A 17,210-nucleotide genomic window follows, 5' to 3' on the forward strand; every position below is an offset into this window, starting at 1 on the left:
GGAGATCCTTGCTTTCTGCTTTCTTCATTTTTGTTCCCAGACAGGTGAAAGAATGGAATTATCTTAAATATCTTGGGAAGTATTGTCAAGGAGGCCTCGTCCAACCTCTGGTTAATATTTTTTTTCTGATTTTTGTCCACATAGTGTCATTTAACAAAACATCTATAAAGAGAGAGGAAGCGTGGGAAGGACACCTGGGCAGGAAAGCGCAAAACCTCCATCGTCCCATTGCTCTCCAGCTGGCTTTCATTACAGGCGATGTCATGGGGGGGGGGTAACACAATACAATATGTCAAACAAAAGAACAAAAAAAAGTTTTGTAAAAACACACCAATGCAACATGGGAAATGGATTTCATTTTTTCATTCCTTACAACTCCAGTCGCCCCCTCGCTTGACCTCTGAAGGCAAATATGTTGAGGGGAGAAAGATGAGCAACAAGAGCTTCGGTCTCCCCTGTGAGACTACAGAACAGAACAGAAGACGCACGTCTACATGTGGAAATAATTATATAGCACACAGTTGCCCGGTTGAATGGGTGGCGAGTGCGGAGGGGGGTGGTTTGTGGGGGCAAGAGGAGGAAAAAAAGCAGGGGGGTGGTGTAAACGAAAATGAGTAAGACCAAGCCTTTGAAGGACTAAGAAACTGCACGTAATCGGTCACATAATGACTCAGAGAATTTGCCTTCGGATCTTAAAGAGTCAAATCAAGTCTGACCTGGGAACACAAACCTATTGATAACCTGGATGAAATAATGCGCACAGATACATCCTGTGACGAAATGCACATTCTAATCAGAATCTCGCAGCATCCCAAAGAGAGAATGAAAACTGTTTTGTTTGCAGTCTATTAAAAGAAAGTTGAGAGAACTGATTTTCAGCTCCTATTTTTCTGGGATGCACAGATTGTGTTGAACATCGCCATCTGCAGTTACAAAATGTCATTGCAGCTAAACCTTCCTAAACGCTTTTAATGGCACCCCATTGTCTTACAGGTTGTATCAGAATTAAGCATGATATTGTCAATAAAAGCCAACAACAAGAATTGAGCATGTCAGAGCTGTGTTTGAGACAGAAATGTGATCTAGGGGGACGTAAAAAGTTTTTTTCTGGAATCAGCTTTCCTTGTCTTGGTTTATTCATGGCCCACTCTGTCTCTTCTTTCACTTTTGAAAATTGCACCGTGTTCAAGTGTTTGAAAGTCATTGTGCGTTTCTTCCATTGGGCTCTATTGTATGCGAATGTGGGACAGGTGTGGTTCAAAGTGGATATTAGTGCCAACGGCATGCCACGGGTGTGTGGTATGGGTGACAAGGAAATGCTTTGTTTTCTTGAAATGTTTCCTGAAACTTATCTCGCGTCACCTTCACTAGTGCAAATTTGCAGTCGGCAAACATTCCCCGTAAAGAACATTAAGTAAAGCTCCACTTATGTAACGCTCAATGCGATATGTCAAAAGCGCTGCACATTCCCAACACCTTCTGCCATGTCACCTCCACGGGTTTCTGCAAACACCCAACTCTCCCAAAATGTTCCTCTTTCTTTCAATGTTAATTCTCCACCCCCCTGTAGCCATAGAAATAAGCTCAAGCAGGAAGGGCAAACATTGTGCTCGTGCAAAGAGGGACATTTGTTCTGTTTGATCAACAGAACCTGCGGCAGCAAGACGATGGCAAACATTTCAAGGAAAATAGAGGTGAACACAAGCACCCCAACTTGCTTATTCTGTACACTATAAACAAGCATTTTTTTTTTTACTTAAAAACATGTTTTACAAGAAGAGACTGTCCATTCAATCTGTTACATAACTGTCATACCACAGCCGTGTAATCATATCACACAATCACAGCATTTGAAATCAACAGTTTATACAATCATGTCAACTGATTGTTGATTGACGGGATTTGTGACGTGTTTGTAGGGACGTGAAATATTGTCTTAAGAAGTGAAGCAGTACGGCGACTTCTGCAGTGTTTTTACATAAGTGTCTGTACTTGCGCATTCATCAGAATGAGAACCATAGTCAGTTTTGCGTATGTGCACTTTTGCAACTCCCGCTTAATTTATATTCGGCTTATCATAGCGCATGTTTGATAGTTGTTATTTTTTGTTATTTTCATTTCTTTTAAACACGCCTCACCTTTTTCACCCGCAGCGGCAAATTGCGTTTCTGTCCACGTCATTCAAAAGATCCATTTTCCAAAATTATGAAGCCGTCGTCAGTAACCGCCTCCACCGTGTGGTTAATTCCCGCTCGTGATTGGCTTACGGAAACGCCACTCGAGCAAACAGGCGCTCAAACCCCGCCCCTTTCTCCAGTTTTCGAGCAATGAAGCGAGGAAGAGGAAGAGGAAGGAGTTCCCGGACAGGTAGCGCTTCACCTCTCTCCAGTCGGGATGCGACGGGCTCGTTTTCACATCGGAAGCCGAAGCTTTTCCTCCCACTAACGTTACAAAATTCAGGTAAATATCTACATATTCATACCAACCCTTATTCCGTATAGCGTCGCTGTCGTGAATTTGGCGGAGGAGTAAATGTAAAATCTTTCGACGGAATGGCTACTGAGTGTCGTGACATTTGGTGGCCAACAGTGCCTGAAAGAAACACCGCGTTCTGACGGGGAGTGTTCACGAAGTCGTTACCTTGGGTAGCCCTTGGACGGCGACGTATTAAATATTGGACTCTTTCTCCATGGGAAGTGCCGCGCTGGCAGCTGGCCGTGAGAACGGAACACCGCCACGCTTTCAAATTGGACACCTGTGGAGTTCGTCCGCATTCGAATCGTTTATTGGCGATTTAGGTAGTCGGCGCTGTCTCCTGTCTAAAACTGTTGTTTATTATCCTGAAACGTTTTTAAAAGTCAATGACGAAACATGTTTTTTTTTTGGTCATTATTGTTATACAACATGTTAATTTCACATTTGTAGCAGCTCTGTGGACTTAAAATGTAATTGTACTTGTTTTTATCTAAAGACAAGATCCAGTCTACTAGTACTATAGTGTATATGTTTTTTACATGTCATGTGGGTTTAACCTAAACGTTAGGTTAATGTAATTAAAATCTTTTTTTTTTTTTAGAGGGAAGACTCAGTAAGTGCCTCTCGCAATTAAAATAGTCAGAACAAAAGAAATAATCACAAAAGATATCTAGTCTAACTGGAATTACTATCTAAGCAAATGTAATAGTACTGTAACACTTGAAAAGGTACTCAAACCTGATTAAAGGCTCTATGACAAGATGTGTGATGTAATTAATCAATTTTTTGGAGAACAAGCAAAAGAATTGACAAAACAATGGTCATAAACACAAGTTGGGGTAAGTTTAGCTACATGGATTTAGAATAGTGTAATCGGTTGTGCTCACAAAACCCTGACAAGGATATTAAATATGTCAGAGTTTATTGAAAGTGTATGCACACTGAATTTATCCAACATTTTACAAATTCCAAGATGGAACGACATGAAAATCTAAAATGAAAAAAAAACCATAACATCTCTTAAGCGGCTTGAGAGAGACAAATGCAAACATTAAAAACACAACCAAAACAAGAGAGGAACATAAAACGTGCAGATTTTTATGCACGCATACTGTGGAAATAAAAAGTCTACACACTCCTGTCTGCAGGAGATTTTGTTGTCTGATGAAACCAAGGTTGTGCTTTCTGCCCATCATTTCAAAACGTATGTTTTGGTGGAAACACAACATCAAAAGAAAGCCGTAGTTAGGGTGGGGCTTTGCTGGTAGCAATGTCATGCTTGTGTGTTGTTTCCGTTCGAACTGGACCCTTCATCAAGGGATATATTTATGTACATTTTGAAATAACAGTCTGTTAAACGCACCGCACTCCATCTTGACTAATATAGCAAGCTACACACTGCTTAGCTGTTTTTACCAAAGAACAAGAAGAGCAACCAAACTGGTTGAAAAGTCTGTTTTGTTTCCATAACAACAAGCCTTAATGTAACATGTAAAAGTTATTGTGAATGACATGGTCTACACACGATTGCAGGCCGTTGATGCCTGCATTCAACTATCACAGGTATTACATTGAATTCAACCATGTTTTTAAAAATATGTCCGCTTAGAGATACATGCAGTGGACGTAATGTCAGAGGTCAGGTTAAGGGGTCCTAAATGGCTCAGCTGCCATACGTTTTTCACAGAGCAGCTGCTATATTTTGTCACAAAATTTGGGCGCTTAATGATATTATCAGTGCTTGCAGCAACTTACTCTCACAGTCCGATAATCAGGGGATCATGTACAGTTTTCACTAGATAATTCTGCAAAGGAGCTTTGCCGGAAGATTCCGGTGGAAAGTCACAGATGGCCCATTTCGATACTAATGCGCCTTGGACGTGCAGCTATGCGACCTGTCGGGTAGATTGCACCCTGGATTTATGCAGTTTTAGCATATTTTTATATCCTACTAGTGTGCTGAATTATGTATTATATAAATATATCAGAATCAAAATCATCTTTATTTTGCCAAGTATGTCAACAACACACAAGGAATTTGTCTAGTAGGACAGCTAAATCTTACTAATGAGGCAAAACAGCACCAGTTAACAACTGCATACTACTTGTACTACTACTTCTTCAGTTTGACTAGTTAGTATAGGGGTCAAATAATTTGATTTAAGAAAAAAAAAGGTGGAAGTGAATCCTTCCCTCAAAGTTTTGCTTGGATAATTTTTCCACATTGACTTTTACGGCAGTTGTACGCACCACACAAAAAAATTGGCACGATGGCGACGCCGACGTCACTCACCAGGCCAGGCTCCACGTTTTAAAGTCATTGATATTAAAGTAGTACCGTATTTTACGCACTTAAAAACCTTTAATTTTCTCAAAAGCCGACGGTGCGCCTTATATATGGATCAATATTGAACCTTTAGTGCAACTCCATCTCATGGATGCATAATGTAACCCCAGCCTCTACTGTAGCGTCTATTCTATGCGCCTTATAATGCAGTGCGCCTTATATATGAAAAAAGTCTTAAAATGGGCGATTCACTGAAGGTGCGCCTTATAGTGCGGAAAATACTTGTATGTGAGTATTCTCATTCAAAGTGGATAAAAATATTACATGCACGTTACTGTATTTAATATTGCATCCTACTACTGAGGACAAAGCGCATACTCACGTACATCAACCTAAAGCTGGATATCGAACAAATGCTCAAAGGCCAATCGACTCAGTCGAGTGTTTGCGTCTTTCTTGCCCATGATTGGAAAGTCCAGTCTGAGATTTCCTCACGCCTAAACTTGGTTCATCCTGTCTTGGAAGCTGGTAAATACAATAATTAATCTTTGCTGTGTAAACCTGATGATTAATTTTGGGGGTTAAATCGTCTTGTCATATATTCATGTTGCCTGTGGCAGTGCTAAGATCTTAAGGACTTGTTGAACTAGTGTTTATTTTGATAACAGTTGCAGTATTAATATACTGCATAAGAGACATGCTCTAAACAGATGATGCATATAACATAAAACTAAAAAGTCAAGTCCGTGGTTGTGTGATGAGTAATTACTTGAAAAGTGCTGCCTATCATACTGTCATTACTCTCATCGTCATTTAATCAAGGCTACATTTGCATTGATTCTTCGTCCCTTTCACTCATTTTAGAAAAGCACCACTATCATTTTTCTTGACCTTGACACTTTTCTGCACTCGTGCCGGCCTTGTGACTTTCCTGATGACGTTAACCTCTTTGCACCTTTAACAGGTCGTGCGCAAGCTATTGTGTCATTAATGATTGACTCATTTGGGGATTAAACGGTTTTTGTAGGTTACTGGTAACCAGTGATAAGATTTCAGATGGTTTGTATATTATGGTTTCAAGTTGTAGTTTCCACTGTATTTAGTGTCTGAGAATACTAGAAGTTTTGAAGCTTACAAAATGGAGTAAATATGTTTAAAATGTACATGGGGAAACTAAACGTAGGGAAAATAGAGTGAAGGCTGCACGGTGACGCAGCTGTAGAGCGTTAGCCTCACATTTCTGAGGACAGGGGTTCAAATCCCGGCCCCGCCTGTGTGGAGTTTGCATGTTCTCCCCGTGCCTGCGTGGACTTTCTCCAGCACTCCGGTTTCCTCCCACGTTCCAAAAAAACATGCAACATTAATTGGACACTTTAAATTGCCCCTAGGTGTGATTGTGAGTGTGCCTGTTGTCTCTCTCCATGTGCCCTGCGATTGGCTGGGAATCAGTTCAGACTAGGATGGGATTGGCTCCAGCACTCCTGCGACCCTCGTGGGGATAAGCGGCTCAGAAAATGGGTGGGCAGATGGAAAATGGAGTGGTGCGAGTTATATAATGAGCTGCTATTACTGACCGCTGATGATGGCAGTCAAGCATACCGTAACATGAGCGTGACAACTTCTTTGAGCTAAATGAAGCTGTTCAAGTGTACTGTATATTGTTTCCATGATGTCTGTGTTTTGCGTCTAAGCCCCAGAGTGGATTTGGTCTGCTTTGAGACCCGTTTGCTCTTGTGTATCAGAGTACATTCTTTCCTGTCAATGACTCACCCTCCGGGCATGGCACTTGGCATTAACGGAGGCCCCGAGATACTGCAAAAAAAAAGACACACATTCATTTAAACCATTAGACTCCTTGTGGAGGGTGTATCGAGCTGCACCTTTTTAAATGAACTCTACATGATTTTCCCTACGTAAAAAAAAAAAAAACAAACAAACACAAAAAACAAGAACACTCCCTGTCAGCCATTTTGGGCCGCATTCTGTCGTGCTGGTCTCCACATTCACCTCGCAGTATCGGGCGCACATGGGGCGTGGCTAGGAAACGCTCATGGCAGCGCAACAAAAGCGTGAACAAACACGGCCCGGTTGGGGCATGCGTGGCAAGGCGAGGAATGTCTGTTACGTCACAGTGAGAAGCTGATGTTCTCAGCTTGTCTGGTGTAAACACGAGTTAAACAGAACCGATTTATTATACCCAACAAGAAACCATGTGAAACAACCACGTGAGACCTCGAGGAATAAATTAAATGTGAACACTTTTGTAAGAGGTTTCAGATCAAGTCCAATTCTGTTTGTAGAATGCATAGTAATTGATTCAGAATGATAAGTTGTGCTTTGAATGAGCGTTCATTTTAAAGTCTATTCATTTGTTCCATTTCTAGGGGTATCTCACTACAACTTCCCCTGTTTTAATCTTTCTGGTTGCATGTGCAGACGATGTCCTCACAAAAAGAGCATAACCTTTGTGTACTGCCCTGACATCGACTTTCTCTTAACCTTTGTTGGCAGCAGCGACCGCTGTTGCGTGACCTTCAGAATTCAGAGCGCTGCACTTGGTTGCTCCACTGTGATCTCCGGCACCAGACTTCACACACCAAAAAGGCCTTGACGACAAAGATGACATCACCATCGCCAACCCACAGTGACAGTAGTGGCTCTTCAAAGCAAGATAGTAACCAGGTGACATTTTTTTTTCTTTGGTCAGCATCATGAGTCTGCGTGATATCTAAATGATCCAGTCTAATGTGCTATTTTTTTCCCCCTGGTCTCCCCACAGGATAGTTGGGAATTTGTTGAGGGCCTCAGAGGGGGTCCTGACATCATGCAGCAGCCTGAGCCACAGCAGGGTTTCCTGTTAAAAAGGAGAAAGTGGCCCATGAAGGGATGGCACAAGGTGAGCTACTCATCAGACGCTGTGTTCGGATGCCGCTCTGTCAGTCTTTTTGGACCCCTGGGGCGTAGGGACCGGGCCGGACCACGAAAAGCGAAAGGCCGTGGTTCCTTTGTGCCTATTTTTAAATGGCAAAAATATTTGGAATAAGTGAGGATAAAATGTTTTCATGTGTTTTGATGATAAGTCCCTCCCTCCCACAAAATTAAAATAAATACGCTAACAGGTGAATCTGTGGGTGGGAGTACTGTCTATGGAGGTCTACTTACAGTGGTACCTTGACTTATGAATGTGACATCATGTTTTTTTGTGTTGCAAGCAATTGTTGATTTTTTTTTTTTTTATTTTTTTTTTTTTCTGCTTTGTGTTGCAAGCCCAAATTTGATTCACAATGTCACCACTTGAGTGAAGCAAAAAAAAAAAAAAAGGAACAGAAAGCCACACTTACCAATTTCTTTCCTGCTGTTTAGTGAATGTGACAAACAGCCAGACACACAAATACAAAATAAAAAACACTCGCCTGAGTTGTCAATCAGAGCTGGACTCAGAGCTTCTGATGTCACTAGCTAGCCCACGGCCCCTTAACCCTCTGTTGACCCATGTTGCATTTTTGAGCATGGCACATTCGGGCCCCTTTTCCAGTTTACCGACTTGGCATTTGCCATTATTGACCAGTGTCTTACAATTTCAGATAACCTGGAACCCTGCTTGGTTAACAGAGGGTTAAGGGCACATGAATACTCACATCTACTACTGTTTGCATCACTTTTAGATGGATTACGCTTCATAAAACCAGTTTCATCCATCCATTTTTGAAGATTACTTCTTTATATCAGATTTATTATGTTTAGTCACAGAAGGAATCAAATTCAAGGAATTGAAGTCAAGGTATTGCTGTGTACAGTTCATGCCATTGTCAATAAGGCATGTCGTTTTAAATAGTTGTCAGTACGTCAAAATAGTGTGGTCACAATTACCACTTGGAAACACAGAGTCATCTCACCTGCTGTCTTGAAATGTCCCTGGTTAGTTTCTTCCTTAATCGGAACACTGGCTCATCCTCATCTTCCTTCACTCCCCATTTTAGTCTGCGCTCACGAATACCTGAAAACTGCTGGCGTACGAGTCAGTGATTTCCAACCACTGTGACACAGCAGCCTAATTGACCCGTGAAGGCTCATTTGGGTGTGCCTCGGGAAGTATCCAGTTTCACGTCATAGGTCCAGAAATTAAGACAGACAGAGCAATTAAATGCTCTTTCAGGAAACACTAACTTTTGAGCTGGTGTCCTTGAGCTGCGGTTTTACAATAAGGTCAAAGGAAATCTTTTTATAGGTACAAAATTGCACACTCACTGTGATGCTGTTTTTCATTGTTTCTTAATGTTTACAACGCAGGTAGACCTATCTTCCGCAAGGTGCCCTTTTGTGAAGAAATATTAACTTCGCTGTTGTGTTTCACTATTCAGAGATATTTTATGTTGGACAAAGGCATCCTGAAGTATGCAAAGCATGGCACGGATGTAAGTTTCCTCCTTGAGAGTGCCATCACCCTGTTTTTGTAGTTTTGGCTAACACTTTGTTACAACGACAGCTGAGGAAGGGGAAGCTTCACGGTTGCATCGACGTGGGCCTCTCCGTCATGGCAATAAAGAAGTCAACCATGTGCATCGACTTGGACACAGAGGATAACATCTATCACCTAAAGGTAACACACCTCTCGTTAGTGTGTCACTGGTGACACACAGTAACACACTTCACTACTTATTTGTTACTGTCTTTGTGGCACCCAGATGAAGTCTCCCGAGCTGTTTGAGGAGTGGGTCTCAAAGCTGCGTCATCATCGCGTCTTTCGGCAGAATGAGATTTCCTCTTATCCACACTCTCACCGCTACCACGCTCACACCTTTTCCTCGCCCTCCCTCAGTGACTCCATAAGGAAGGTAAGTTGTCTTTCTGCACTCGGAGAAAAAAAACAAAAACGGTCTTTTTTTGGAAATGGTGCAAAGGCACAAAGTCATTGTTGTATTGTGTTTTACGTCTCTCGCACAGAGGGGATCTCTCCCAAAGCAGGCGTCAATGCATCAGGCCAAGGTTAACTCTTGGCTCCACTCCTCAGAGGACATGAACAAGTGCGCCAAAGGTTTGTTTTCCCTCAACTCGGCTTTCTTCATTGTGGTGCAAAAATTCCACAAGCAATCCAAAGTGCTTAACAGCTCACACCGGACATCAAAACTCAATCGTGGAAAAAAAAAAAAAAAAAAATTACTGTGGAATCTCAATACACAAACATAACTCGTTCACGACTCTGAGTAATGTTTCCCGTAAGAACGGAGTGAGCTCGGCCGGCGTAGGAACATGGACCCTTCAGGGCTTCCTGATTGCACAACGACTTCTACTTTTCACTTTTTTGCGACCTGACAGAATGCTCATTTAGAACAAAAAAAAACATATATGTCTATCTGTAAAAGAAGTGTCAGACTGACTAACTCTGTACATTCTGAGTGAGACTACGTAGAACTGACCCTTCCCTTTACTTGGATTCTCACTGTTCACAATTTGAAGCATACATAGATCATAAATCCATATATTTAAGATCAGGTTCCACTGAAGTGTCTTCAAATGCAATTAGTTTACTTTCTTTACTCATAACGGTTCCATTTCAAATTGTTTTTGTAATTTGCCAATAGTGTTGGAAATGTTGTTTTCCTAGACTTGGAGGAGTGTGAATCCTACCTACTAGAACTCAACCTGTTGCTGAGGAGTATGGAGGTCATGCACCGTACATACTCTGCCCCATCCATCAGCGCACTACAAGTAAACATCCTACAAACTATATAACTAGCATTAATATGACATATGAGATGATGTCAGTCAGATCAACCGCAAATATAAATATCTTGTTCTACCACAGACATCTACTTCAGATATCCCAAAGAAAGAGAAGAGGACAAAGAAATGGCGATCCAAGAATAGCAAAAATAGTAAAGTAACCACACAGGTACATTCTCTTTTGTTGCCTCATGCTAGCAGGAGGACTGCAGTTCATCATGGTGTTTGGTTTTTCTTCATCTGGCCATTAAGATGCCTCAAAACAATGCGTCCACTCCCAATCTACCATCATTGGAGGCCAACAGCCAAGACGCATGTCCAGTATCTCCAGACTCTCCCGTCGAGGTTTCTCATATGCAAGAGAACTTCAACAGGCTAGCTAACAACAGTGAGTCTGTTCATGATGTTTTTTTTACTTCCTGTGACAAACGACTTTCCTCTGTGTGTGTGTGTGTGTGTGTGTGTGTGTGTGTGTGATATTAGTGACACTGTTTTTTTATTTCTCCCCAGTCCACAGCACACTGAAATCAGCATATAGTTCCCTGTTATCCGAAAGGGAAAGATTAAGGCACACCATTGAAATGCAACCTCCCCAACCGATGCAGGTCACAGCCTTAAAGAGCGCCTACGGCTCAGTGAGTGACACGCTACCTCCGAGCACACGAATCACTCGATGTGATCACGCAATAAACGCCGCCTGTAATAACTCTCTCGACTGACTTTGGTCACCCGCCCAGGAATGTCCAGAAGAAGGCCATTCTTTAGTCCACCAGGAATCAAATGAGAGCAAAGCATCAATCGCCGAGTCGATATCAGAGTTCTACGATGCGCAGGAGTACCTCCTCTCCTCATCCTCCTCCGAGAATGAGGTGATGCATAATTGACTTTTAGTACTTGACTTTTCAATTTCACACAGGGCTGGGTGATATGGTATCGCTTATAGAAAAACCAAATGGTGAGGACATTAATCAAGAGTTGCTTTTTGTGTTTTCTCTTGCAACCTAACAAGCTCTGAAATATTTTTTCCAAGCATTAACTTGCATCAACTTCGACAGAAATAATGGAAATGTCACACGTCATGAATTTCCAATAAGTTGATTCTTGGAGTCAGCAGTCGCCACAGTGCTGAGCTCAGACACAGTTATTAACCTCGGGGTTAATTAATAGCTGATGAAACACCCACCAGCGGGGCAAATACATTGTCTGATGTTTGTCACACAGCATTACTTGTAGAAAGGTTTCTGACCTCATGAACTATTAATGTTGTTTTTCAATGTTCATTCTGGTTGCCTGCTGAGTTTTCCCCCACTGCTTGTGCATCTCCAGCTGTCTGACGATGACTCGTACATCAGTGATGTGAGCGACAGCATTTCCGTGGATACCTGTAGCAACGGAGGAGGCAGCGAGAGACACAATTCGGGTACATGAGACACACAAACAAACTGTATATTTATAAAGCCATTTCATCAAAGGCATGCGGAAGTCTTACATTCTGGTAAAGAAATAAGGTTGTCTGCGTCCTCTTGACTGTTTGTTTTCACACTGATAGCATTGATTAATATTTAATCAGTGTTGAGCACTGAGAAATGTTAATGCTATTAGTATATAACAAATCTGTGAAGTGCGATCATTGTCATTTCACACTATCATTTCAAAGTGCAGCCAATTTGGTGTCTTGTTTTTCTTCAATTTACTTGATTCAAGCAGTCATTCACTCTCATTTCCAACGCCTTCTCTTGCAGTGAGCAGCACGGGCTCCGTGGTTCAACGGCGTACCAGGCTACCAGCTCCCAGCCCCCCCTCCAGCGTGAGTCTGTGGAACATCCTAAGGAACAACATTGGTAAAGACCTGTCCAAGGTGGCCGTGCCAGTCCAGCTCAACGAGCCACTCAACACCCTGCAGAGGCTGTGCGAGGAGCTGGAGTACAGCGAACTGCTGGACATGGCTAACAAGACCAGCAACCCTTTCCAGCGCATGGTGAGAAGGGAGCTCTTTTAAAACTTGAAATGTGAAAAGAAGGATTTAGCAAGAAATTCTTCCATCTGCTGCCTTTGTTTTTGTCCGTAGGTGTACGTTGCTACTTTTGCTGTAACTGCGTACACATCCTCTTACTATCGCGCCGGAAGCAAACCTTTCAATCCGCTTTTAGGAGAAACGTACGAGTGTGACAGACCTGACAAGGGCTTCAGGTTCATAGGCGAACAGGTATGTTTGACACAGGTGACACAACCACATTGCAGGGAAATCTTAACGTTTGGATTGTCATATTAGTATTGCTTTACCTCAGCGGTAATTTGAAGTAATGGGTAAGATGGTGATACCTTTTGAAGCAATGCCTCGGTGCAATTATTCTTGAGAGCCAATCGTACCTTTTTCCCATTTTATGACACTTTCTCTTTGACTAGAACATCTTCAAAGGTTATTCAGTATAGTTAAAGCTCAAGTGTCATCCCTATTAACATTCTAAAATAGATATTGAAATGAAAAATACGTATGACATTATTCACTTCAATGTCTATACGAAAAAATAAATATGAGCAGTGCAAAGTTGCAGAAGTGTCATTCGACATCCAAGTGGTCGCCATATTGGCTGCATCTGCATTTAGCACCCCTGTCATACATACGCAGATCTTTTGTTACATTATGAGAGACGGATTACGTGGTCTGCCCCAAACTTATTTTTTTTTTTTGTAGCTGTATACACACGTACCTGTCATTTGAAACCCACGAAGCTCTCGTCCTTTGCACCCGTGCAATCCATTTTTCACGCCAAACCGTGTCTTTTGGAAACTTATGAAGGGTAAATCCATCCTCCCGAGTGTTCGAGCAATATCCAGCAATGCAACTAGTCGACATTTTGGCTAACACAAAGGAATAAAGAGCTTCCTTCCCGCAGGTAAAACTAATAGAAACAAACTAGTTCGCTTGACTGCGCTACTGCCCTGTACGTCACTTCCTGCTTCTTATCGACAACAAATCCCTCGAGAGGATTTTCGTAGCGGGAGTTACAAAAAGCCATATATGTCAAAATTATGTTTTGTGGTGAAAAAACGGATGGGTCTGTACCGGCTGCAGTTTTTTCATTAATAACATACTAAAAATCATCCATTTCATGACAGTGGCAGTTTAAAAACGATTTCTAATTTCAGTCATTTCTGTCCTATGTCTTATTTTCCCAGGTGAGCCATCACCCACCTGTGTCAGTTTGTCACTCGGATTCAAAGAATTTTTCTTTTTGGCAAGGTGCGTATGAAGAAGTTCTTTTTGTGTGCGGTGAAATGCGGCACCGCAACAGTTTTCTTTTATGTATCACGCGATTAGTCAAAAGTCGTTTACAATGTTTTACTAGTGTTTATTCCGTCAATGACATTATAGCTTCTACAAATGTGATTTAAATTGAACTATGACAAATTATGTTCCCCTTCCTATTTAGATGTTCGTTTGAAAAATAAATTCTGGGGCAAATCCATGGAAATAGTTCCAGTTGGTACTACCAATGTAACACTGCCTTCGTAAGTCCTCCAAATTTTGTGTGACCTTTTTTTTTTTTTTATATATATATATATAAATGAAAACCAATACTATCATGTCCAGTGTAGAGAGGAATTCTATTGATTTGAACTTGATCAAATGCAGAGGTTTGACACGGTAATTGAATTTATTTGGTAGGTTTGGGGACCATTACGAATGGAACAAAGTGACTTCCTGCATCCATAATATCCTCAGCGGGCAGCGTTGGATTGAACACTACGGCGAGATGACCATCAAAAATGTCAACAGTGACACTTGCGAATGTAAAGTCACATTTGTCAAGGTCAGTCGGTAGCGGAGTTATAATAATTTGGGATTTTTTCATTAGTTAGTTTTTGTTTTGACTTTTTTGTTTATCATGTTGTAAGTTTAAATGAGCTTTTATAGAAGGTTTTGTTCATTTTTATTTTCTTATGAAAATGCTTTGGTTTAGTTTTTCATTCAGGGTAAATGTAAAGTGTGAGATTTGGAAACACGATCCAGCGGACAGCGCCATCTGTTGACCAAAGAAGGGCATTAAGAACAAAATAATTTTGAAAAACTGAATATCCAGCAGAAGACAATAGAATCCTTACATGGGTTACCGACTTAAGTTTTGGCTTTTCAACAGTGTAGTATTACTAGTATTGGGATTTTGTTCATACATTTCATTGTCTTTTTTAATCTTTTCCAGGCCAAATCATGGAGTTCATCTGTCAACGAGATCGAAGGCGTGGTGACTGACTGCAATGGAAAAGTTGTGCACTCCATTTTCGGAAAGTGGCACGAGTCCATTTTTCAAGGAGACCCGCCTTCTGCCACGTGCATCTGGAGAGCGAGTAAGTGAAGGACTGTTTTACAACAAAGAAAGTACTTGGACTTGAAATTGACATCATATGCTCGCGTGTCTGTGTAGATCCCATGCCAGTGGACCAGGATCTGTACTACGGTTTCACTAAGTTTGCAGTGGAGTTAAACGAGTTGGATCCCACCATAAGACCCTTGCTGCCTCCAACAGATACACGCTTCAGGCTGGACCAGAGGTTGACATCTGCTCATTTGCCTTTCCAGCACATTTTAAACGCTGCCTGACACTGTTTCATATTCGAGCTGCCGACTTGGAATGTCTGACACAAAGCAATAAACAAACTGCACAGTGTTGCGTTCTTTCACCAGATGGCGTTAACTTTTTTTCAATCTCTTTGTCCAGGCTCTTGGAGGAGGGAAATGTGGAAGGAGCTGAGCAACAGAAGCAGCGGATAGAGCAGCTTCAGAGAGAGAGGAGGAAAGTGCTGGAGGACAACAACATGACGCACCAGCCGCGCTTCTTCGAGTACGCTACCACTCTTACTTGTATAGTATAGGGAGCAGAATATTTTTAAATATCGCTAGTTTTGTATGCTTCACTCATCCTTTTAAGGAACACATGGGAATAAAATGCAAAATTACGATGTAACATCATTTGCGTTCAATTCTGTTCAAATGAATAAAAAGCTCCAGTAAAACCAATTTTGGTTGAGCCATCAGAATATTCAACGACAGTCATTTGCATAGTTGAATAATGTATGTTGTGGATAGTTTGTCTACACACCACAATTCTGCCACGATGGCTCAACAAAGTCCACAACATTGTAATGGCCACCTACTGTAATTTATAACAAATTTTAATGTACAGTGAACCCTTGCATATATCATGAGTTATTTCTAGTCGTTGAATGGATTGTCGACATGATTTTTTTGAATATTTTCAAGCTTGAAGCAAAAATAAGATGGCTGTGGATGAGAATAAGTTTTAACCTCGCTAGCTTCTGCTCACTTTTTGTCTTAACATTCGTACTAGCGAGACCATGGCACTGTCTGCGAAGAACGAGGGGAGCAGCACAAAGTAAAGCTCTTTGCTGAAAAAAATGTTCCGTAATTCTCCATAATGCAACGACAACAACTTGATTCATATTTGGCAGCATAGTGGTGGAGTTGTAGACCGTTGGCCTCACAGTTCTCAGAACTGGGGTTAAAATCCTGGCCCCACCTGTGTGGACTTTGCATGTTCCTCCCCGTGCCTGTGTGGGTTTTCTCCGGGAATTCTGGTTTCCACCCACATATCAAAAACATGCGTTAATTGGAGACTAAATTGTGAGTGCGACTGTTGTCTGTCTCTATGTGCCCTGCGATTTGCTGGCAACCAGTTCAGGGTGTACCCCGCCTCCTTCTTGATGGCAGCTGGGATAGGCTCCAGCACACACACGACTCTTGTGAGGATAAGCGGCTAAGAAAATGGCTGGATGGATGATTTGTATCACGACAAGCACCATCATAGCACTTGCTTACCACAACGTACGTGAATTATAGTTTCAGCTGGACAAAAGTTGCCACAAAGTTACCACAATCTTGTGATAGACAATTACAGTAAACTGGTACAAAAATTATGGATTTTTGCTGTTTGTGGTAAACCTGGATCCCTATCCCCCACGAATATTTAATACAATTTTATTTAAATCACAAAGAAAGTTCTTTGCATTTTCCATAAATCGCAGGGCTACTCCTTGTGCTCACATACTGTATCTTGAAACGCTTTTTTAAAAAAAAATGATTTTATTGTGTAAATAGGAAGTCGGAGAATGACACATGGGTGACCAACAACTCATATTGGGAGCTACGCAGAGACCCTGGCTTCACGAAAGTGGACTTTCCTGTGCTGTGGTGACCTCTGGATTGAGCTGTCGTTCCACGTCCTCCACAGTAAATCATCACGGAGGGGGGAAGTAGAAAACAGAAGTGCGACCAAACTCAAGTGGTCTGAACTGTCGTGGCAACCCATACCAACATGGACTTCCTATCCTCGCTTCGCTGACCCAGCGGACTATTCCTGTTTTAGCATAATCGTTATCCTGTACATTAATTGTCTGATCTTAAATATTATTTACACTTTGTTAGTGTAGACATAATTGAAACTTTTTAACATAGTTTTATGAATCAACATTTACCCCAGTGCCTTTTATTGCAGTGCTGCACCCATTCAGCTGCTGTAGCAGTTACTTAAAGATAATAAAAAACAAATAATTAATATAATAATAAGAAAATGACCACAGAAATGTTTTATTTAAAAAAAAAAAGGGCCAAAATTTTGGTCGCCCTACTGAGGATCTTTCCTACACTAGGGAACTGGTCCTATTTTGAAGAGGGACCTTAGCCTTGTAGCTTCCTGCCTTACCA

General features: G+C 41.6%; 2 protein-coding genes across 6 annotated transcripts in view; one reads left to right on the plus strand and one right to left on the minus strand.

Annotated features, from left to right (window-relative positions):
* The window catches only part of tril (TLR4 interactor with leucine-rich repeats), an 11,402-nt gene extending 8,557 nt beyond the window's left edge, over window positions 1-2,845 (minus strand). For 2 of the 5 annotated variants that reach the window (XR_009794138.1, XR_009794134.1), the window contains exon 1: window positions 2,641-2,845. The gene's annotated coding sequence lies outside the window, so the exon portion shown is untranslated. Of the gene's footprint in view, window positions 1-2,138; window positions 2,229-2,640 lie in introns of those variants that run through there. The other 3 variants (XR_009794141.1, XR_009794140.1, XM_061814147.1) reach the window with 3 other exon arrangements.
* LOC133497871 (oxysterol-binding protein-related protein 3-like) lies at window positions 2,309-16,924 on the plus strand. Its single transcript, XM_061814114.1, has 22 exons — window positions 2,309-2,460; window positions 7,274-7,444; window positions 7,542-7,658; window positions 9,124-9,177; window positions 9,249-9,362; window positions 9,448-9,597; window positions 9,707-9,797; window positions 10,368-10,471; window positions 10,569-10,655; window positions 10,739-10,874; window positions 10,997-11,121; window positions 11,224-11,355; window positions 11,813-11,906; window positions 12,229-12,464; window positions 12,555-12,692; window positions 13,667-13,730; window positions 13,921-13,999; window positions 14,157-14,301; window positions 14,692-14,836; window positions 14,914-15,040; window positions 15,208-15,330; window positions 16,605-16,924. Exons 2-22 carry the CDS (start codon window positions 7,382-7,384, stop codon window positions 16,699-16,701), a joined length of 2,421 nt encoding a protein of 806 aa, XP_061670098.1. The 5' UTR covers window positions 2,309-2,460; window positions 7,274-7,381; the 3' UTR covers window positions 16,702-16,924.
* The last annotated feature ends 286 nt before the right edge of the window (window positions 16,925-17,210 follow it).

Source organism: Syngnathoides biaculeatus, chromosome 1 (assembly GCF_019802595.1).
Source record: "Syngnathoides biaculeatus isolate LvHL_M chromosome 1, ASM1980259v1, whole genome shotgun sequence".
Classification (NCBI taxonomy): Eukaryota; Metazoa; Chordata; class Actinopteri; order Syngnathiformes; family Syngnathidae; genus Syngnathoides; species Syngnathoides biaculeatus.